The sequence below is a fragment of the Gracilinanus agilis genome, chromosome 2, assembly GCF_016433145.1.
Source record: "Gracilinanus agilis isolate LMUSP501 chromosome 2, AgileGrace, whole genome shotgun sequence".
NCBI classification, from domain to species: domain Eukaryota; kingdom Metazoa; phylum Chordata; class Mammalia; order Didelphimorphia; family Didelphidae; genus Gracilinanus; species Gracilinanus agilis.
Genome location: NC_058131.1, coordinates 428,078,056 through 428,102,833, shown reverse-complemented (window position 1 = coordinate 428,102,833; position 24,778 = coordinate 428,078,056). Strand labels below are relative to the sequence as shown.

General features: G+C 34.4%; 1 protein-coding gene across 4 annotated transcripts in view; it reads right to left on the bottom strand.

Moving 5' to 3' along the window:
• RAPGEF6 (Rap guanine nucleotide exchange factor 6) overlaps positions 1–24,778 on the bottom strand; it is a 238,818-nt gene that overhangs the window by 40,458 nt on the left and 173,582 nt on the right. For 3 of the 4 annotated variants that reach the window (XM_044664676.1, XM_044664678.1, XM_044664677.1), the window contains exons 17-19: positions 11,864–12,021; positions 4,024–4,264; positions 1,003–1,386 (exon numbers count right to left, since the gene is read on the bottom strand). In XM_044664676.1, the coding sequence (XP_044520611.1) occupies positions 1,003–1,386; positions 4,024–4,264; positions 11,864–12,021 (783 nt within the window). Of the gene's footprint in view, positions 1–1,002; positions 1,387–4,023; positions 4,265–7,157; positions 7,173–11,863; positions 12,022–24,778 lie in introns of all 4 variants that reach the window. The other variant, XM_044664679.1, reaches the window with a different exon arrangement.

The window sequence follows — 24,778 nt, the reverse complement described above, 5'->3', positions numbered from 1 at the left end:
TATACAGCATTTTAAGCTATGTAAAGCACTTTACATATTATCTCATTTGATCACACAACCCTGGGAGGCAGGTGCTATTATTCCCACTTCACAAATGAGAAAATTTAATCCTACAGAAGTTCAGTGGTTTGCCCAGAGTCACAAGGTCAGTTCTTCATGACTCCAAATCCAAGGTGCTATCTACTGTACCACCTAGTTGTCTCCCTCTGCATCCCCCCAAAAAAGTTACATTCTTTTCTTCATGTCTGCTTCACACAATGGCTTGTATTCTGCCTCACCAAAATATTTTCTGGCATGCACTACCCGAAAAGTTAAAGTAGAAATAGATACGAAGGCCTTGGAGCTAGCCATATAATTTCTAACTTTACTAAGCAGATATTAAGAATCAATGTAGATTTGACAGAATGACAGAAAAATATCAATACAAAGAGAAGATGATTTTAGTATCGATATATGGGATGGAATAGAGTAGAGAGATGTGCTATAGGAAGAACTATAAAAAAGGTATTAAAAACAATTTAAGTGGGTAGTAATGAATGCCTGTAATAATATCAGTGGCAGAGGGGATTAAGAAAAGGAAACATCTGGAAAATATGGCAGAGCTGGAAATGGCAGGATTTGGTATATGTAATTGGTTATGAGAACTATGTCAGAAATTAGATAAATGAAAAAAATAATTACAAAAATAGTAAAATCAAACAGGGACAGATTTTAAATGTGATGAACTTAATTTTAGATATGCTACATTTAAAGTGCAGGTAGAAATGTGCTACAGATAGCTGGAAACAGGTCTAGAGCTGCTCAGCCTTAGAGAAAGAACTCTGCAAATCGTTTAAATGGATTTGAAGCTATGGTGGTAAATATGACTATTGGGTGAAAAATTAATAATATTGTTTGAGTTAGGGTATTTCCCTTAAACAAGTATAAGAATTCTAAAGCAAAATTTTTGACTCATTACTACAAAACTAGGTTCAGTGTTTTAATATAATCTAAGAAAAGTACCTTATTACTGCAAACATGGAGTTGAAGTTCTTGCATTCTCGACAGTGAAGAGCAATTTTAATAAAATGTTTAATAATCTTCATTCTTTTGAGCTGATTTGATTCTGTCAAAATTTCTGTTGCAACCCAGAATGTTTCTTGATTTATTATGTCCTCAAACTCTTTCAAATGAGTATTTCCTGTTTTGGAGTTCAACTTAAAAAGATCGTCAATATACTCAGTAGGCTCGATGTTTCGAAATAATTCAAAGTCCCTCATTGACAGCTGCGTTGCTACTTCGATGGTACTAAGTTGCAATAAGGTTATTTGACTTTCTCGAAGTAATTCCTGGGCATCTTCATCTGAGCACAAGGTTTCTGTTTCCATGTTATTTTTCAAATAGTATCTTTTAAAAAGAGAGTAAAAACTTAATCATAGCAAGTATATATATATATATATATACATATATATATATATATATATATATATATATAAACATATAAACACACACTTACGTATTTAACTTATTTCTCAGTCAGTATTCACCTGGTCAGTTTTGATGTTTTCACCAAAATGTTTATTAGATGTATTATTACAAATAAACTAGTGAATCAAATATTTGAAATAAAGACTATATAGCTAGTCAATAAGCAATTATTTTTATATAGTCACAAGATAAAAAATACGTGAACTGTACCTTAATCTTAAAGTACATGCATCACTACTGACAATCATCTTCTGGCAGAAACAGTAGGTATTCATTAAAATATTAATGACATATATGCAATACTTTTAATTTATCTCAATCACAGAGTGGCTATTTTTCTGAGTAAAGAACTAAACAATTCATGAATCAATATTAAACAAATGATTCTCAAAAGAATAAATATAAGCTGTTAAGAACCATATGAAAAATTCTCCAAAATACTAAGTTTAAGAGAAATGCAAATCAAAACAACCTTGAGGTTTTACCATACACCTTACAATTTGTCAAAGACGACAAAAGACAGGCATAAGTAATCTTAGAGGAGTTGTGGAAAGATGGGGACACTGGGAGAAATTCTGGTTATGTGAATAATAAAAGATATCAATAAAAAAAATTTTTAAAGATAAAGTGACCAAAAACTATACACTTTCCATATGACATTCTAAAATTGTATAATATATTAAACTGGAGGAATTCCATGTGACCTGGAACAACCTCCAAGAATTGATGCAGAGTGAAAGGAGCAGAACTAGGAGAACACTATACACAGAGATGGATACACTGTGGGACAATCGAATGTAATGGATTTCTCTGCAAGACATTTCTGAGGGACTTATGAGAAAGAACACTATCTACATCCAGAGAAAGAACTGTGGGAGCAGAAACACAGAAGAAAAACAACTGCTTGATTACATGGGTAGATGGGGATATGATTGGGGATGTAATCTAAACAATCACCGTAGAGCAAATATCAATATCATAGAAATAGGTCTTGATCAATGGTTCATGTAAAACCCAATGGAACTGCACATTGGCTATGGGGGGTGGGGGTGGGGGGGAGATGGAGAGGGAAAGAACATGAATCATGCAACCATGGAAAAATTTTCTTAATCAATAAAAAATAAAAATATTAAAATGTTAAAGAAAAAAGAAAAACATGTGAAAAAACAAAACAAAACTGTACATATTACATTGGCAAGTAAACCAATATGCCTAATGATATTGTCTAATATCTGAATATAATAAAAATCCTAAATCATAATGAGAAAAAGACGCTACTTAATTTAATTATTTTAGACTAAAAATTTTTAACTTGGTTTGTCATAGACCCTTTTTTTGGCAGTCTCATTAAACTTATGGACTTCTCGTAATAATGTTTTTAAATTTAAGAGCATCTAGATCTGTGTTGGCGAAGACATGGCATATGTGTCCTGGCAACACAGAGGGGGGTGCTCCGTTCCCCCTCTCCACCATGCCTGAGGACATTTTTTGCATACCCTACTCCTCTGTCCAACACACTAATGCAAGCACTTCCTCCCTCCATTCTCTAGGATGATGTTGGGGGCTCAAAGGTGGCTTGAAGGTACAATTTGGGCACGCAATCTCTAATAGGTTGGCCAATGCTGATCTAGACCATGTGTTCATTTTCATGCCTTCTCAGTTCAAAATTATCAGATACAACACTTTTGCTTTTTTCCTAATCAGAAGCAAAGTATTTATGAAGCACCTAGAAGACACTTCAGTGGAAAAATTGAGAATAAAGTTCTTTGTGTAACTACAATGCTGTTATATTACTTTTCACCATTACTTCCTAAAATAAGTTTAACACACTAGTAAAAGAATAACTCAGGGAATAATTTAAAAAATTCTAAGGAAGTAAAGTTTCCAAGTCTAATTCTATTCCTTCCTTCCTTTTACTTGGGTTCTGAGTTTGGTCAGACACCTGCCTGCGTGACCTTAACTAAATCACTTTACTTCTTTAGATTGTTTTCCTCATCATTAAGAGGAGGGAGTTGGAGCCCATGACCCTGCAGTCCCTGACAGCTCTGTCATTCAATGACTCTATAAACCGTTTGCTCTAGTCCAACTAGCTTATCACACAAGAACAAATCACTTTCATTCATAGCTTCACATATACTGGAGCTGGAAAGAACACTGGAAATCACTGAAAAATCTCCCCTATCATTCTCATCATTTTTAAAGCTTTCCCTAGCTACTTGTCTCTTCCCTGGTACCTATAAACATTTCCAAATCTCTTCTATCTCCCCCTAAGTGCTAAATTGCTACGATACTAATAGTTTCCACAATTCTTGAAATTAGAAAATTAAACTAATGAGAATTATTTCCTTAAATACTCATCCTTTCAATTGCAAAGGCAGATCTAAGTTGGTAGGAGAGAATTCAATTTGAATTTTGGATAAACTCAAACAATAAAACTCAAAAAATAATGCCCTTCCATTTCTAACACAATATTGTAGGTATTCCTTTTATTTTATTATAATCACTTTAACTTTCAAGATCATGTCCACTAAAACAAGTAAACCAGGCCATATTTACCTTCCATTTAGTTGAATTCTATCTGCTAATTTGGAGAACTGATCTGGAAGTCTTCTCTGTTTTATAACACCTTCAGGACTAACAGAAACCTCACAAAGGGAATATGTCTCAGGGGCCCCCGTCAAACTGAACTCGTGCACTGCATGGGAAACAACTTCTTTGGCTGTGGTGTCCTTACTGATGATAATGTAGCAACTTTGTTGATCTGCTTTAAAAACTCTTATAACTTGATCCGGAATATCTACATAAGATAAAAAGATAAAAAAATTATTACTTTCATACAATTTTAAAATATTTTCATTAACAATTTTGAAAAGAATAAACACAACACATGTTTTCAGTTTCTTAGTCTAACTTGGGAGATTTCTATTTACATTGACTTTGTAATGCCACCAAATGGAAGAGTAGAAGATACTTAGTCTAGTAAATATTCAAAACATTTGGTATGTAATGAAAAAGAAAGATAGACAGACTGGACCTGTACATAGAGAATTCTCATATGAGGAAGCTCCCAATACAAATGTAAAACAGCACTTTATTTGCAACATGAAGTGGATTGTGGAAACAATATCACTTGACTCCTACAAAGCTTACATCCCACTAATATTTCCCAATAGTTTTTAGATAAACTGTTCTTTAGCTATAACACAGCTTTCTCATAAACTAGTAGAGTAACTCAAGTTAAAGAATTTACATTTATCCCTGACTAAATTTTATCTTTTTGGAGTCAATCCAATGCTCAATTTATTTTTTGAATCTAAATTATGTCATATCCAATCTCTGGATAATCGCATTCCCTTCAAATTCTCAGTTTCCACCACCATCAATTGTTTCTTGTTGGCAAATTAAGATTAAGACTTCAGATTGGATTATTCCATCTTTGGAAAGATGAAACTGTCATTAAAGCAAGTTCAGAAATCAATGGTTTCTCTGCTTTGGGCAAAAGGAAAAGTACAGCAGCTACCTCGATAATTTATATTTCCAATCACTATCATCATACCTCTATGCAAAGGTTAAGACTTATTTCTCAAATGCAATTCCTTTAAATCTAGGTGATATGAAATATATATTTTGACAATATGTCTATCTTTTCCCAAATGCACTATGCTATACTCTCTCCAATAAAGGAAGAAGATAATACATGATGCTACTCTACGACCTTAAATATATAGTACTTCTTCTAAATGAAATATATAACCTCCTAGAGTCATTCCAATTAAAAATCTTTCTCTCTCTATCATCTACATACAGTAATACCAGTAATATAAAAATTGCATCTCTTCACACTTCAATGTACACTTTCTATGTTTTTTTAGTTATCTCAGACATGGACTTTATTACTGGCTTCTTCCTTGGGTTCTGTTTTTCATAACCTTCTGAATGTCTCTACTGTTATTCTTGTTCATACACTGTCCCTCCACATAACTACTCTCTATACCATATAGTTGGGTGGAAATACATAAGTAAAATTCTCCTTCCCCTCTCCCTATCCAATTGTGAGCCCTTTTAATTAGATTTGGGAAACTCCAGGAAAATATATTCTCATTATGCCTTGCTGAATATGGTGAACATGAACTACTTTTCTTAAAAGTACTCAATCTGACACCTATTAGCTAAGTGGGCATGGGCATGTCCCTCAGACTCTTGGGTGTCTTATATTCTTTACATGTAAAATAGAAATAAAATAATGTTTAGGGACAATTGCACAGGATTATGGTGAAGCTCGAATGAGTCAAAACATATGAAGTATTTTGAAAATTATATGACATTATAAAATGCCTTATCTTCATTATCATTATTGAACTAGACATCATTGAACAGAAAAATGGACAGGAATCATTTCAGGAAAAATAACTCTGCTTCATCACAGCGTAAAAGACAAGAAAATGAACTACAAAAAGAGGGAAATTAAAGTTTTCTCTCAATTATGGAGAGCAGAAAAATTTCTAAATGTTAAGAAAAAGGAAGACAAGATTGTTTGCAAATAAAATTCTGTACCACATAAAAGTATATCATCAAGATTTTTTAAAGTATAAAACTAGAAAAATATTTATGGCACATAAAAAATGAAAAAAGTAACACTTAAAAATTATAAAGTACTGCTACAAATACTCAAAAGTAGCACTGAATCATAGGATAATGGAATTTAGGGTAAAAAGAGACCTGAGAAATCTTTAGTTGAATTATATTTTTATATTGAGTAAAGTGAGACCCAATGAGGTAAAGTTACTGGGCCAGGGTCATATCAAAGAATGTGAACATGTATTTACAAAAGGGGATGTTGATATGGGGAATGACAAAGTTTTTCCAGAAAATATTGCACTATAAAAACTAAATGTATCAACAAAGCATTTTTTAAGTAAAAGAGCAGAATGGAGTAAAGCACAGAGATCTCTCCATATAACAACCAACATGTATAATATATAAACATTTACTTGAAAAGATCTGGACCTCAATAATCTGAAAAATGCAAATTTATAAGTCTTATCTGACACTCAACAAACTGACGAAAACATCTAAAAGTAACAAAACTCCACATTGGATGAGTGGTTGAAAAATAAATGCATGTATCAAATGGGTCTGCAGATTCTTTTTGAAAAGGAATCTAAGTGTATATGAAGAAAAAAAAATTATAGGATCCAAAGCTGGAAAGAGCCCCAAATCCTATTGATCTTTCATTTTACAAATAAGAAAATGAAGACTTAGAGAGAGGAAAAAGTGATTCACTCAAGATTAGAGCGAGTTACTAATACAGCTAAGATTACGTCTAATTCTTTTGATTGCTCCTCCAAAATTATTTACACTTTACCACACTGTCTACTTTCAAATCACTGGAGAGTTAAACTGAAGAAATTATGATTTCTTTCCCTTACTGACAATTTCTAATTCAGGATTATTAAAAATGATTTGAATATAAATCTATTATGACAGTCATGTTTTGAAATAGTAACTTCTGGGTCTGAATCTTTTAAATTATTATCTTATAGAAAATTATATTAAATTTGGAAATTTGATTTTAATAATTATGACTATAAATACATAAATAATTCTTAAATCAATGGAGGCAACATATAAACTATAAAATGCAGCATAAAAATACCATGCAAAGAACTTCCAATCTAAAACATACTTACAGTAAAAACCAACAGCTACAGGCAGCAAAAACAAAACAAAACCATTTGTTTTAAATTCCATTCATAGGAAACAATATTTAGCATGAAGCACAAAGGGAAATATAATCTTCTTTGATTAAAAATGGGCTTCACCTGATATTATTGTAAGATATTTCCAGAAACCTGCTGTCATGTGTATCTTTCTAAAAAATCTAAAAAGAATACTTTATGCAAAATATAGGAGGAAGAACATCATCCTCTAAGTAAAAGCCCTTTAGTAAATTTGCATCATTACATGGTGCAGAAATAACAGAAAGAAATAACAGAATTTCTTTAATGTTGCTTTAGGAAATGTTGCCCGGGGATGGGGGGGAGGTTGTTGGGGGAAAGGAGGGGAAATGGGGGTGAGGGACATCAGGGAAATGTCTTTTACTGTGAATGTATTCGAAAAGAATTCTACTTCATTTAGAAAAAAGACCTTAAAAATTATGCCTTAGGTATGCTTTTGACCTCTGTAGAATGTTATACCAAAGTATTGATAAGGCAATGAAATATTTACATATGTATACCAAGAGTAAGTTACCAGGAGGAATAATCATTATGTTCAAGAAGGAGATTTTATTTACAGCTGATTTACAAAAACAAAAAAATGTATATGCCATTAATTAGTTTGAGTAATTCTTGAATCCAAAGACCCTGAAGACAATGCCAGTTAATTCCAAAGTAATTGTAAGGAAAATATATCACATTTCTTTCAAGCATGGACAAATAATGAATTTAATCAAGAAGAAAAATGCTTTGCTTAAAGCAAATACATTATCAATTTTATGAAAGATACACAAATTAAATCCAAATTCATTAATTTGATTTGAATTAAATACCAATTCCTTAATTGCTTCTTATTAAGGGTTTATATCAAGATATAACTTATATTGGCATAAGTGTATGTTTTAGATACATGTTCATATTACTAAAGATATAGAGTCAAGGAAAACTATTACCAAAATAATCACCTAGCCCAGTGATGGTGAACCTATAGCACAGGTGCCAAAGAGAGCACACAGAGTGCAGAGCTGCTCCCCTCCCCCTATCCATCATGCCTAACATTTATTCACATCACCTGCTCCACTGTCTAGCAACAGCCCAATGGGAGCACACAGAGGGTAAGGTGGGCAGCTCAGCTGGAGGGGAACAGAATGAGAAATTGATGCTCAGAAATTTCAAGTGACCTACCCAAGGATATCAAGTAGGAGAGCAGGGATTAAAATCCAAATCACTTCACTCCAGCATTCATTCTACTATGTTATCCTTGCCTCATGACAGAGAAGGAATGGGTCTTTAATACAGATATTTGCCAATATTGGCCCTGTATCTGAAGTAGAGAAGCTAATTACTTGGCTGGTGGTAAAAAAATGACTTCATCTTTCAAAAGCTAGTCTGACAATAATTGGGGCGGGGGCAGTTCTTACTCTTGAAGGGTGAATTAAAAAGGGGAAAAAAATTTTTAAAAATACCAAAGAACTAGAATGCAAAACTATGTCTATCACTTGAGGAACTGCTGTGCAAATTTTGGTAGATAAATATAATCGAATATTATTGTGGCTTAAAAAGTGAAGAGACAATTACAAAGAATCCTAAGTAGTAGGAACTGTTACAGAGGGAAGTGAGCAGAATCAAGAGCACAATGACTAGAAAAATGAAAAGGAAATTAGCTTTGAAGGCCTTAAAAGGATATGACCAACAATGCCCTCAAAGGACATATGATAAAGCTAACTGTTACCCTCCTTTTGACAAGGAAAAGTATTGGGACCTATGCGGGGGGTGGGGGGGTGGCGTAGATGGTCAATGTGAAATTTGTTGGCTATCAGTTGGGAGGAAAAGAAAATACTAGAATTTAAAACAAATTAAATTAACATTCTAAAAAATAAAGCAAGCATTATGAAGTGGAGATTTCCAGTTTCATGTGCAATCTTCTCCTTAAGAGAGTCTATGTATATGGAAATGCTATTTTTTCTGTTAAGTTTAGAATTTTTAAAATGCTAAAACCTTGAAATCAGTTTATACTTAAGTATCTGGAAAAAATATGATGACATGGACTACCATAATTCTCAAGTCAAAAAGCATTTATTTAGTACCTACTGTATGTCAAGCATTTTGCTAAGTGTTGAGACTATAAAGAAAGGCCAACAACAGTCTCTGCTCTCCAGAAGCTTACAGTTAGTTAAATGCAGGGACAACATACAAGCAAATACAAAAAGGATATAAACAGAATAAATTAAAGATAATTAACAGAAGGAAAGCACTAGAATTAAGGGGGATCAGGAAAGGTTTTCTACAGAAAGATTAACTTTTGTGAGATTTGAAGGAAGTCAAGGAAGTTAGGAGGCAAAGAAAAGGAGGGAAAGCATTCCACGTATAGGGAAGAAAATGCTTGGAACCAAGATATGAAGAGTCTTGTTCATGGAAGAACAAGGAAGTCACTGAATCCCAGAACACATTGGGGGTGGGTTTAGGGGCAGAGTAAGGAATGAGAATAATGGAAAGTCCTAGGAAGGGGGCAAGTTGTAGAGAGCTTTAAAGGACAAAATGTGGATTTTAATTTTTTTCTATCCCTTAATACCCTACATGATAGGCACTTAAATGTTTGTTGAAGTGAACTAAATTTCAAAATCATCCTCTTTGCCCAGGGCTAAGTGACTCTCCAAAATTATATCTTCCCAATAAGATCTAATTTAAGTTGCAGAATATTAGTCTTAACTACTTCATCCTCTAAGTCTAAAACAAAACTAATCTTTCTTCCAAAACCTGCCACAATTCTGACCTTCTCCAGTATTCTCAAGTGGAACATTGTCTTTCTAATCATCTAGGTTCCCATCCTTGGTTTCATCCTCAATTCCTAATTCTCCTTCTACATTTTCAATTGGCTGAAAATTTTATAATTTCTTTCTCTGGAATGTATCTCCCATATATCACTTTCTGTTCACTTAAAAACCATTATCCTAATTTAGAGCCTCATTACCCCTAGCTGGACTATTCCAATAGCCTCTAGATAGGGCTCATTTACTCATTCCAATCTCTCCTTACTAATTCCAATTCTCTACAAAGATATCAATGTAGACTGATTATGGCATGGCCCCTACTCCACAGATTTCAGTGGCTCCCTATTACCTCAAAATGCAAAACAAACAAAAACTCAATTTCATATTTAAAATTCTTTACCATCCTCCTACTTCTTGGGTATCCTTTCATATTACTTAATTTCATAAACTCAATGATCCATCCCTAGGCTTGTACTTGTTACTCTTCACAAAACATACCATCATTTCTCATCGCTAATGTTTTTGCATGAAGTGTTCTCCCTCATTTATCTCTTGTAATCCTGGCCTTCTTCAAGAATCAGCTAAAATGCCACATTCAAATGAAGATTTTTCCAGGTCCCCTCATTTGCTACTGCTTTCCCACCTAAAGTTATCTTGGGTTTACTTTATGCACATCTATGAGATGTTGTCTCTGCCATTAAAATGTAAACTGTTTAAGTGGAGGATAATTTCATTTTTGTATTTGTATACTCAGTGCTTAGACAGTCCTTGATATATAATAAATATGCTCTTAAAAATTCTTGCTAACTTGACTAATAGTCAATAATGATACAGTATTTAAAGATGAGTAAGTGATGAACACAGAGCAAATCTTTAGTAGAAATGGGAGATAACTTACTTTTTTTTTTTTTTTAAACACTTACCTTCTATCTTGGAGCCAATATTGGAGTATTGGCTCAAAGGCAGAAGAGTGGTAAAGGTAGGTAATGGGGGTCAAGTGACTTGCCCAGGGTCACACAGCTGGGAAGTGTCTGAGGTCAGATCTGAACCAAGGACCTCCCATTTCTAGGTCTGGCTCTCAATCCACTGAGCTACCCAGCTGCCCCCTTAAATTACTTTTTTTTGTTTGGTTGGTTTTTTTTTTTTTTTAACCCTTAATTTCTCTGTATTGGTTCCTTGGTGGAAGAGTGGTAAGGGTAGGCAATGGGGGTCAAGTGACTTGCCCAGGGTCACACAGTTGGGAAGTGTCTGAGGCCTGTTTTGAACCTAGGACCTCCCGTCTCTAGGTCTGGCTCTCAATCCACTGAGCTACCCAGCTGCCCCCTAAATTACTTTTTAAAATAAGTTAAAAATACCAATAACAGTACTCACTGAAATCTTAATTACTACATTAAGGAAAACAATTCTATAACTTCCCAATGCTTTTAGAAAGTAAAGGTATATAATTTCTGTATAGCTGTGAGATATATTTTATTTTAAGGTGTATGTACATACATACATACATACATACATACATACATACAGAGAGAGAGAGAGAGAGAGAGAGAGAGAGAGAGAGAGAACGAGAACAAGAACTTATTTCTCCTTGTACATCATAGGATCCATATTTTTTGGCCTTGAAGAAAAATCTTTTCCTAGACTTCATTCCCACATTTTCTTCCAGAATTAAATAAGCAGAACCAAATAATCCTGAAATCATAATCAGAAACCTGTCATAATCCTGGACACTTAAAGAGTATCAAGTCTTATTCATAGAAAGTATGTCTTCCCTCTTAAATTCTCTCCATGAATTTCTGACCCACAATTTGAAGAAGTAGTTTAATATAAATATATTATTGAATATTTCCTTTTTTCTTTACCCAAATGCAGTTTTTCTATTCATTGACCTTAAATTAGAAGAGCACTTACCTGTTGGATTTGAAAAATCTAACATGCTCGTTGTAGGCTGCAGGAGATCAGGGCTACTTGAGGAAAGAGTTCCAGGAATTGGCATGATAGCTAGACTATGCCTACACTGCCTTGTTCCAAGGACACTGTCATCTTGAGACTGGCTCACACTGCCATCACTGCAAAAAAAAAAAAGTCACATATTACTCACATTTCAAGTGACTTAAGAATAAACATAATTTTTACTCCCTACATTTGGACTAAAAACAATTAATAATCAAATCAAAATAATGATGCTTAAATTAATTACAATAGCATGGGGATTAATATATAAGAAAAAGAAAGAAGGCAATCTATTATAACAATAGTATCTAAGAATATTGTCAGAACTAAAAAAAAAATTCAATTTATATACAAAAAAAGAGAAATAATCACCAAAAAACTCTATTGTTTTTAAAAAGAAACAACCAAATATTTTTGGAATTTAGCATACTAACAATAAACATAAGGGCAGAAGAGAGGAATCAGAGAAGAAAATAAGAGAAAAAGAGAAAGAAAAAACGCAAAATCTTAAAAGTACCTACTATGTGATAATTTAAGTATATGAAAAGCATATGATGTATTCTAAGGACTCAAGACACGTCCAGAGTACTGACCTAAATGTGCTTCATGTTAGCAAAAAGCAATGATAACATAGAAATTTTCATGAAGAACCACATACTTAAAAAGCATTATCATACTATATAGAACATGACATTTACCTAGTCATTATGCTCAAATCCTTGATGTTATCTTTGACTTTCTCTTGTCCATAACCTTTCATATGTAATTAACTGTCAAACCCTAATGATTCTAATTACTTTTTTTTTCCTAATTACTTTCAATTCACCACTTATGAAGGAATAGACTGTGTGTCAGAAAGTCATCATGCGGAGCCCTAAAGTTCCTTCCCTCAATGAGCTTATGCTCTTTCTTTTTCTTTTCTTTTTTTTTTTTTTAAACACTTATCTTCTGCCTTGGAACCAATATTGGTTCCAAGCAGAAGAGTGGTAAGGGCTAGGCACTGGGGGTTAAGTGACTTGTCCAGGGTCACACAGCTAGGAAGTATCTGAGGCCAGATTTGAACCTAGGACCCCCATCTCTAGGCCTGGCTCTCAACCCACTGAGCTACCCAGCTGCCCCAAAGAGTTTATATTCTTAAAGGGTGAAAGAGGAGGAGGAGGAGAAGGAAGAAGAGAAGGAGGAGAAAGAAGAAGAGGAGGAAAGGGGAGAGAAGAATTATAATATATACTCAGATGCCACAACTGTGGCAAAATGAGAAAAGAAGAGAAGATGATAGTGGATAGACTCTGGAATTAGGAAGACATGGAGCAAGTCTAGCTACTGGAACAAATCAGCTGTGATAATCATAGAGAAAAAATCATTTACCCTCCCATTCCTCTCAGACAAGTTTCTTTGCCTGTATTAAAGAAGAGTTATCAACTTACAACAGGGGGTGTCTAACCAGGAATTCCCTTTACCAATGAACAAAAAGAGAAATTAAGCACTAGCAAGAAGGTAATCATGAGGAAAAAGCTCAAAACCTGAGCTAATAAACTTGAAGAAAAATCAGATTCTTAAAGATACAAATGAAGAAGTATGTTCTTGACAGGAGGAAAGCTTGTGCCAGAAGACCGAGTTCACCTAATATTCTAAGCTTCTCCGGTATTGTTATAGGTAATATATAGAGTAGGATAAATATTTAAGATAGGAAGCAGGCAGTCTAAAGCAAAACCCTTGGCTGGACCATGGACATTCTAATATGGAATGCAGGGAGAGGTTTGAGTAATAGTGATCTGTTGTTCCTCCTCTCAATCACTTGAACCCACATTAAGATATTTGTCATCCCTGGTTAGTTTGGTGGACAGTTGAAACTGTCAACTGTCATTACCCAGTTAAGTGTATTTCCTCTGACATTACCCATTCCCCAACACATCCCCTGTGTGGTTTATTCAGTGTATCTAGTCAGTCCTTTCCTTTGTCGGGTGTGGGTGAGTCCCTTGTTGTTGCACCCTATTTGGCACCTGTTTGACCCACTTAGTTCTTTCAATTGGCACTCGCAGAAGGTTTGTTTAAGTAGGAGGACAGGAAGTGCTAAAGTGTTGAACATTCTAAGGAGGTCAACAGCTATTGGCTCCTAGCTAACAGTTCTAAGGGGGGAGCTGATCCACACAGATTTGATTACTCCTTAACCATATTCATTCATAAAATCCTGAATCAAGCCTATTTTATACCTTAGGCATAACACAGTCTCTGAACAAGGGTTTTTTTTTGGGGGGGGGTTGATTTTTTTTGGTTTTCGCTTTTTCCTACATTTTTCATCTAATCTCTCTTTCAAACTGATATTTTAAGAGGGAATTGTTATATTTATCCTAGTCTTTCCACTGTGGCTAACAACATCACTGTAATTTCATCTAATTGGTTGGTTGCGACATTGATTAAAAGAACTGTAATGGAGGAGTTAATTGATTATATTGTATACATAATGTGGCAAGCTATATTGTTGATACCTTACTCATGGTTTAAATGTATACCAAAGGTACTGCAAACTAGCAATGAGTTTTGAGGTGGCACAACCATTTTTAAGTATCAAAGTGCTAGATATATTAGAACACATGCCAATTGTTTTAATAAGTGGATACATGACATATAAAATGTGATGGTTATTATTTTGTTAGGATATTGTTTAAGGAAAATGGTTACCTGGTGTTTCAAGGATTCTGAAGTTAGATACTATTGAAATTAATGCAAACTAAGATAGACAATCTAGAATTATATCTAAAACAAGGCAATACATTTGGTCTGGCTAAAAGAAAGTTAAGGGAAGCTTCTGGTTATACCAATACCAAATCTAAATTACAAAAAGAACAAAATACTCTAGATAATGGCAAGAAACTGGTTACATTATTACCATTAAGGGACATACCGATAATAACAGACAATGACATCTTCCACTTAAACACACAAAGTTTAAATCAGAGGACATAGCAGCAATTAAGCGTAGGACCCCAACCTTCTTCAATGAACCTAATAAAGTGGTAAGGGAGCTTAGAACTGTGATCAAAATGCAAGATCCAGATTTTAATGATTTTCATTTCCTTCTCAGTTAAGTCCTTATGAAAAGGGACAACTTTTGGCTAACACTTGTACAACTCAGGGATTGACTCTGTGGCTGGAGAATTGGAGAGAGTTAGATTTGAATTCTGTTGCTAACCAAAGACTCCCAAAGCAAGCAAAGAAGTCAGTTCTAAAGGTTATGGAGAACAATTCTCGTCAGCCAAATGCTTGGGGAAAATTTGACTAGTCAAGAAACACCAGCATCGTTAAGAGTGTTAGAGGCTGCAGAGAAACACTTAGGTCTCAACACCTAGGATGATAATACCATCACTCATGTAAAAAGGATATTTGTTAATAATTCAGTCCCCACAGTCAGGAACTTTTTCCACAATTATTGTCCTGACTGGGAATTGCTGTCACTAGATGAGCTTAAACAAAAGGCCATATATGTGTTTGCACAAGAAAAAGATAAAACTGAAGATAAAGATAAAATAATAGAAAGTTTAAGGAAACAGCTAAAAGAGGCAAACACCAGAGCTAAGGAGAAGGAAACAGTAGAAATCAAAGCAGTGGCAGCTGGGCAGCCAACAGACCATAGGAATAATACCACTGAACAATGGAAATAACAATAACAAAAACAATAATAGATATCAAGGGCCAAAACGTTGCTTTTTCTGTAACCAGATTGGCCACTTTGTCCAGTAATGCAGATTCAAGAGACAATTTGACAGGCAGAGAAACAACAGAAATTATGGATATGACAACAATAAAAGAAGGAATAATTGGAATAACGATAACAATAATGGATATGGAAAACAAAATCGATCGGTGTGCCAGAATGCATGCTGCCAAGGCCTGCAAGGCCCAAATCTCCAAACAATGTAAGATTGGATCAGAACTGGAGAGACACCAAACTACAGTCAGGTTATAACAGGAAATGTCAATGCTGATAACAAGAATGGAGGGACAGATTCATTATGAAGGTGTACACGAAGTTCAGAAGTTTTAAATCAAGTGGTTGGGATTGAATTAAGTGTTGAAGAAACTGTGTGTATTAAGGAAAATGTTGATGGAATTTTTGTAAATCTCAAATTCTAAATTGAGATCTTAAAATAGTCAAGTTCAAAGAGAGTAAATTGGTACATTTTGTGGATGGCATTCTTTTACTATCCCCAAATGCAAAGGTGTGTCTAAGAGATAGCAAGATTCTTTTGATTGAATTATACAAGCAAGGGCATAAAATCTCCAAGGCAAAATTACAATGGATATTGCCTAGAGTGCAATATCTTGGATTTGTGTTGTCAGGGGGTTCCAGAAGTATAACACAAAAGAGAATAGCTGATATCCCAAAACTGAGTGCACCTAAAACCAAGAAGCAACTCAGAGCTATTCTTGGAACTATTGGTTTCTGTAGACAGTGGATTCCTGGATATACTGAGATCACTAAGTGTTTACAGATCTAACCAGGAATACAGAACCAGAACCTCAGAAACTAAAGCCTGAACATCATATAGCCTTAGATAAGCTTAAAGAAGCCATTATTATCTGCCCCTGCATTGAGAATCCCAGACTATGAGAAACCATTCCAGCTATTTGTTAATGAGACCAAAGGTATAGCTTCTGGAGTACTTACACAGAATTAGGACAAAGTTATCATCTAATTGGATAATATAGTTGTCAACTTGATCCAATAGCTGCAGGCACAGTACCCTGCCTAAGGGGGGGTAGCAGTAGAAGCTGTGTTAGTCCAGAAGTCAGCTGACCTAGTTTTGGGATGTCCTTTAACAGTCTACTATTCACATCAAATAGAAGCACTAATGAGGAAATTTCATACTCAAGTTTATACTGATCAACGAATTTCTATGAAATTATTCTCCTTGGTAGTGAGAACATCCAGTTAAAGAGGTGTAGCGTACTAAATTCAGCTATAATTCTTCCTGATTTGCCAAAGAACAGTGAATCATTACATGAATGTGTTAAAGTAGTAGAACTAGTTGATATGCCTAAGATGGATTTAAAAAGACATTCCACTCGAAAATCCAGACTTGGTATTATTCACTGATGGTTCTTCATATTTGTGTACTGGTGCTGCAGTTGTTACAGAATTTGAGACACTATGGTATGACTCATTACCTAGTAATCTTAGTGCTCAGGGTGCAGAATTAGTGACATTGAAGCAAGCCTGTCTTCTAGTTGACAGTAAAAGTGCTAATATATATACAGACTCTCAATATGCATTCTCTGTTTGCTATGCAACAGGAAAAATCTGGAAACAACGAGGTTTTATTACTGCATCAAGAAAACCAATAGCACATGCAGGAATAATAACAGAGTTGTTGGATACAATCCAAAAGCCTAAACAGCTAGTAGTAATCCATTGCAAAAGCCATACTTGTGGTAGAGATTCAGTCTCCAAAGGTAATCACAGAGCTGATATCACTGCAAAGTATGCTGCCCAAAATACTCCAATTTATGTTATGAATTTAACAACATTTGAGTCAGATGATCTAGAAAAAGCTTATGTAGACTCAGAAATCCAGAAATGGAAAGATAAATTTGGAGCAAGGAAAGGACATGGGAAATGGATTACCGATACAGGTAGACCATTGTTATCCAAAGAATTGTATACCTATTTGTGTCAAGCCACCCACACAAAAGGTCATTTTGGTACACAAGCTGTTCTAGATTCTATCAAAAGGCAAAGGGTTGTGCCAGGAATAAGTACTGTTGCAAATAAGATCTGTAATAGTTGCTAAGTCTGCCAAAAGTTGAATCAAAGTGCATTCAGAAAGAAAGGTTTGGGTGGTAAACCTTTAGCATATTGTCCATTGGAGAGTTTACAAATTGACTGCATCAGCATGCCTAAAGCTGGAAGATACAAGTTTTGTCTTGTGATAGTTGATCGACTAACCAAATGGCCTCAAGCTTTTCCATCTATTACCAACAACAGCAAGCTTTGTGGTGAAAGCATTACTCAAGGAAATTGTTCCTAGGTTTGGTGTACCTCTCTAACCATAGATTCAGATAACGGATCTCATTTCACTCAGGATATCCTTAGAAGAGTCTATGAGAATCTAGGAATAAACCTAAATATCATGTTCCTTATCACCCACAAAGTTCAGTTCAGGCTGAGTGTATGAATAGGGAACTCAAGACCATGGTAGGGAAACTCTGTGCTGAAACTCATCTCAAACCGCCAGATATTTTACCCATATCTTTTTTTTTTTTAACCTACGTTCAAGACCGAGAACAAATCTACATATATCACCGTATAAAATGCTCTTTGGACATTCTCCAATACAGCAAAGACTTGTTAGGCTGTTTATGCATCACTCTTAGGAGGTGATTACCAAATTCCTTCATATTTAAGTGCATTACGACAAAGGCTAAAAGAATTGCAGGACATGGGAGTATTAATTCAATCTGGTCCATTGGATTATTCTCTTCATAATTTTCAATCAGGTGATATGATATATGTGAAAAACTTTTCCAAAACATTGCCAACAGAACAGAGTTGGGTTGGCCTTATACAATTGTATAAGTTTCACCACCTTCAGTAAAGGTATTAGGTGGAGATTCGTGGTATCATTGTTCACATATTAAATTAGCACATGGTATAGATAAGGAAAATGTAGAAATTGTTAATAATGAATAAGATGAAGAAGAAAAATTGTGTAAAATTGAGATTTTCAGTCAGAGTCTGCAATCAGAAAGATCAGTAAGGAGAGGACCATTCCAGCAGAAGAGGGCATTCAGATGGAAGAGGTCATGGATGAAGAGGATTCAGGAACGAATGGACATTGTACTAAGACTGAAAGACTTGTAAAATTGAACTGATTAAGGCTTTGTTTTAAAGAAACTTCCAAAGAAGAGGATTGATCATGTACTAATGGACTAAATGGTTTAAAAGGAATTTGGGTAATGTAAATATACATCCATCGTTACATATTACTTCAAATACTTCAGTGGAGAAGAGGAGAAATGGAGAGGTTTCTTGAGGAGGATCATGAGAAGAAAGGAGATCTGAAGTTTTGGTAGGTATCATACATCCAACAGTGACATATTACAACACGGAATAACAAAATAACAACATAACTAAACAGATACATAAAAACATAAACAAGTTGGGATGCATTGTTTCATTCATGGAATAAAGCAATGTATAAATCCTAACAAAGTTAGATTTAGTTATAGGATAAATAATTACTAACAAAGAATAATTAGTTACTAGCAACAAATAGCTACTTATTTAGTTAGTATTTATTTAGACTAATAAAGTAATAACAGGAATCTAGATTAGATTAAAGGATGAGATAAGTTACTAAAGTACATTACAATACAAATACAACAAACAACAAAAACATATCACATGAAGAATATATGGCATACTACAGATCCCATATCACACAATAATATAGATGTGTAAATAAATGTAAATAGTGTGTATCTATTATAAATAGTTATTATATTGAAAGTATATATATGTAAATGGTGTAAATATGCATAATTGGTATGTATGTATCATATGTATATATGTAAATTCTGCAAGTTATATGACATTGAGTTGCAAACATTTAAATATAATTTGCATAAGTGAGTTTAATGTTTTGTTATAATTCTGATGTAAAAACTTATGCAATGTTGTGTTAAATGTGGATTTTCCAAATTTTTTTACATTAGGTAGTAGAACTTTTCTGTATTAGTTATAGGAGTTGTGTTTAATGTTTTGCTTGAATTTTATATTGATATTTCAAGTTTATTGTTGATTTTGTTGAAAATTTTGCTTTACTTATTGATCTGTGTTTTGAACTATGTAATTGTTAATTGTATGTTTCCTTGTTGAAATCCCTAGAGTAAGGTAGTGTTCAATAAGGTTCATTAGATTCAGTGTAGGTCATTTGTTATTTTTGGTTAGAATTTTAGTTTAGCTCGTAGTGCACAAATACCAAAATACTGTGTGAAACACTATTTTGGCTTTGTGCTAAGGGGGGAACTGTTATAGGTAATTTATAGGGTAGGCTAGAAATTTAAGATAGGAAGCAGCTGGACCACGGACATTCCAATATGGAATGCAGGAAGAGGTTTGAGTGAGAGTGATCTGTTGTTCCTCCTCTCAATCACTTGAACCCACAAAGATATTTGTTATCCCTGGTTAGTTTGATGGACAGTTAAAACAGTCAACTGTAACTACCCGGTTAGGTGTATTTCCTCTTGACATTACCCATTCCCCACCACATCCTCTGTGTGGTTTATTCAGTGTATCCAGTCAGTCCTTTCCCTTGTGGAGTGTGGGTGATCCCTTGTTGTGTTTGGCCCCCTGTTTGGCACCTGTTTCACCCACTTGCTTCTTTCAGTATACAGAGTGCCTAGAGAGAATAAAATGAAATAATGCTGCAAAAGTAGATAGGTAGCACAGTAGATAGAGCACCAGGGCAGGAATTGAGAAAACCCAAGTTCAAATCTGATCTAATATGTCCTAGCTGTGTGACCCTAGGCAAGTCACTTAAACTCTGCCCACACCTTGCCAATCTTCTGTATTATTTGAAACTAAGGGAGAACATTAAGGGGTTTTTAATTTTGTTTTGGTTTGTTTTTTTTTTTAGATGTGGGTAGGAACAAGAATGTAATGGATATTAAATGTCAGACTATTGAAATAAGGCATTTAAATATCCTTGAAATAACAAAAATGCATTAATGCTTCTGAAGGTTTTTTAATGGGGCATAATAAGGACAGAACTATTCCTTGGGAAAATTACTTTATCAACTAGGAGGGATTAGAGAAGAGTGAGACCAATTAAGGAGCTTCAAGTAATTTATTCCTTCTCTCTACCATCATTACCATCACTTTATTAGAGTCTACCCAAATGATTGCAATAATCTCCAATTAAGCTTTCTCATCATTAAGGTAACAATCATTTATATTACATCCAAGGTCTTCCACAACCTGATGTTACCCAACCTTTCTAGTCTTGCTTACTCTCCCTTTTCTACACACTTTATACTCCATGCAAACTGAACAATTTTCTGCTCCCACACATACATATTCCTCATTATCTCTACTCAACTTGCTCACCAGCTCTGACATGGCCTTTCTTCCAATCCTTCAAGACCTAGATCAAATGCCATTTCCTTAATTGTAAATGATGCTTTCTCTTCAGGTGTTACCTTTCCTATATGCCTATACCTTCCTGATTTTATTTTTTAATATACTTGCTGTATGCTGTGTCATATCATTCTAGATCATAACTTCATTTAGAGCAGAAACAACATCTTATTTTTTTCTTTACATTTTCAACACTCAGAAAAATGTCTTGAACATTTTTTTTTGACCAAACATGATTCCTAGGTATAGGGAGTTCCTGAAAAGAAAATTTCTCCTTTCAGTGCAGATCAGAGCTTTATCAACTATCCTCCTTGACAGTTGCTCAAAGGTACTAAGAGCTTAACTATAACAAAAATATAGCCAGAAATTATCATAGATAGAACTTCATCCAAGGTCTTCTTGATTCCATGGCCATACTCATACATGAATACTCTAGCCACTACTCATAATCCCTCACATTTCGCATAGAGTAGGTATTAATAAATGTTGGCAAATTTAGCCAAATGAAAGTTATCAATTAGAATACTAAAAGTTAAGTGATTATTTAGTATCTTTCTACTTTGCCATGTGATCCTGAGGATTTTAATCAGGATAAGGATCTAGGTCAGTCCCATTTACATAATCTATCTGATGCCTTTTGTGTTTGTTATGCAACATGATACAGTCAAAAGAAAGGAGCAGTTTGGATTTTATCCCCCTAGCATACTTTTCTGCCATGTGATCATGGGCAAGTCACTGTACTTTTAAGAACCTTTTCCTCTTTGGTAAAACAGGACAAGGACCTGTGATGTCTTCTGGTGGATAGAACTCTTGGATAAGGAAACTTTGTACAAATGCAAGATTAGCACTTCTTCTAAAGCAGTTAGTTTTGAGAAAACTGCTTTGAACACTGAGAGGGTTAGGGACTTGCCCAGGGCTAGTCAGAATGGATCAGAAAGAGAACCTGGACCAGGTTCTCATGGCTCTGATGCCAGCTCTCTATCTACGAGGCTACCTTGTCTATCTAAAATACAGGCAATATTTATAAAACTAGAGAAGTCCCACTGTCAGACCACATCCAGAGTACTACTCTTTAGTTTGGGGTGCCACATTTAAGGAAACAAATGAGCAACCTGGAAACGACTAAAAGAGCACTCACAAAGCTGAGTTGCCTGACGATCACATCATCCCAAGACTGAACAAAAGGACTCAGGAACAAATTGGCTTGATGAAGGAGTTAGTATAATTATTTTCAAGTATCTGAAGGATTATCTGTGATATTGAGGAGTGATTAGATTTATTTTGCTTGGTCAACGAGATAAACTAGGAACCATGAGGGATAGCTGAGGGGAGGAAGAATAGCTCGAAGTAAGCAAAAACTATCAAAAAAGGAGAGACAGCCATGATGTATAGTTTTACAGGCCTGTTTACTAACTGACTAGGGGCCTATGGGTCTTGCTAAGACTAGGACACATAACATAATTAGAAATTCAAGGCTCACATGTAGCCCATAGTCATAAGTTCATTAACATCGAGAACATGAATATTGATAATGTAGTATCATCACTAGAGAGGGTTGTTCTTTAAAGACACATATTCCAGCATCCTTTAAATTAAGAAATAAATCCCTACTTGCTTCACTGCCTGGCATACAGCACTAAGACATGCTAACAAAGATAACAAAGAACCTGTGAAAGACCCTACCAAGAGAGGGAGTATAGCTCTTCAGAACTAAAAGACAACTCACTGCTACACATGTCATCAGTGCATTACAGATCTTTGTTAAATATATGTATGTATTCCTATTGTAATTATCTATTAAAAGTTTCGGGGTGGGGGGGGGGGTTGTAATTTTTGTCACCTATCTCACCAATTCACCAAATCCTAATCTGCAACTGGGACCAGGGTGCACCTAGCACAGAAAATGTTATACCATCAGAGGGACTTTGATTTAAGTATGATAATTCTAGAGATATTGCAAAAGTTAATTCTTGTTCAGGTTCCAAATGGGCTAGATGGCCTCTGAGAAACCTTTACTTCTGCACTTAAATACACAATTCATGCCATGAGATGAATGAAATTATATTCAAGCAGCAAAGTACCCATGCTTGTTAGAAAGCTGTGCTGGTTATGTCCCGTCTACAAAGAATTAGCCCTTTTCTTACCCGAAAAGTCTCCTTAAGAGGGGATGCAGGAATAAAAACAAGATACTGTTGAACAATACATAATTTTCTAATACTTACTTACTATATACTATAATAATTAATACTTACTCTGAATAATAAGTATGTCAAAAAATGAAAGGAGTTCCATAAGGGTACAATTGAAATATTACAGACATGGAAAGTCAATTATTTTGACAATCAATGGCATAAGAAAAAAGAAGCCATTGCTTAAAGGGGATGCATTCTCTCAGAACACTAAAACAGATTAATCTGAGTAAGTTATACCTTACAAACCTGTACAATTTTTTAAAATGCTAAACATAGCAGTAGGAAATAAAAGCATTACTTTACAAAGTGAAAAATAATAATATAATTCATCAGGAGTTACAAAAAGCCAAGATTCCAAAAATACTGAAACAAAATATTGAAAACAAATGAGGATGTCTAGAAGTATTAAATCACAAAGTAATAATCATAAAAACAATTTAATAATGATTTAAAAACAGAAGAATTCATTAGCGAAATATATTAGGTACACAACCCACCTAATAAGCAAATGAACTTAGTAGGCTAGTAATTGATAAACCCAAAGACCATTGCTACTAGGGTAAGGATTCACTATTTGACATAAACTGCTAGAAAAACTAGAAACTGGACAGCTGGCAGGTATACTATAGATTCGATCAGCATTTTATACAATATGCCAATATAAGCTCCAAGTGGATATATAAAATGGTCACATCATAAACAAGTTAAAGAAAGAAAGAAATTACCTTTGCCGATTTGTTAATAGGGAAAGACACAGAGAATTTAAAGATAAAATAAGGGATATCAATTACATAAAATTTCAGATTTGGCACAAATAAAATGCAGTTAATACAGGGTGTTCAAAAAGTCTTAATGAAGTTTCTCTCCTCTCTGTCACTAGATAGGCATATATGTATATATATGTATGTATATATATATGTACATGTACATATATATATATACACACACACGTATATAATGTTTTCTGTATACACACAAATTATCTACACAGAACAGATCCACATATATAAGTATAAAAGTCATTTTCTTATTTATAAATGGTTAAGGGATATGAACAGGTAATTCTCAAATAAATTCAAGCTACCCCAAGCACTATGAAAAATCTCTAAATCATACACAGAGAAATGAAAATTAAAGTAATTCCAAGGTCCTACCTCTCACCTATCAGATTTGGCAAAGTTAAGAAAAAGGGAAAATTATAATTGTAGGAAGAGCTTCAAGAAAACAGACAAAATAATGCACTGTTAGTGGAGCTATGAACTGTTCCAGATGTTCTGGAAAGCAATTTGGAACTGTGCCCAGTTTTACTTAGATAGAAAGTATTATTGGCAAAGGGCAAAATAGTGCCTAATAACTGCTTTAATTTCATCTAGCCTGATGGTATAGTTTCCTTTTTTGCTTTTAAAACTGTAATTTGGTTTTCTTTTAAACAAAATAGTTTGTTTTATTGACTTTTTTCACACAACCAGATCATAGTTTCATTTATTAGTTCAATTATTTTTTACTTGTGATTTTAAAAATCTCTCCTCTGATTTTCAGAATCCC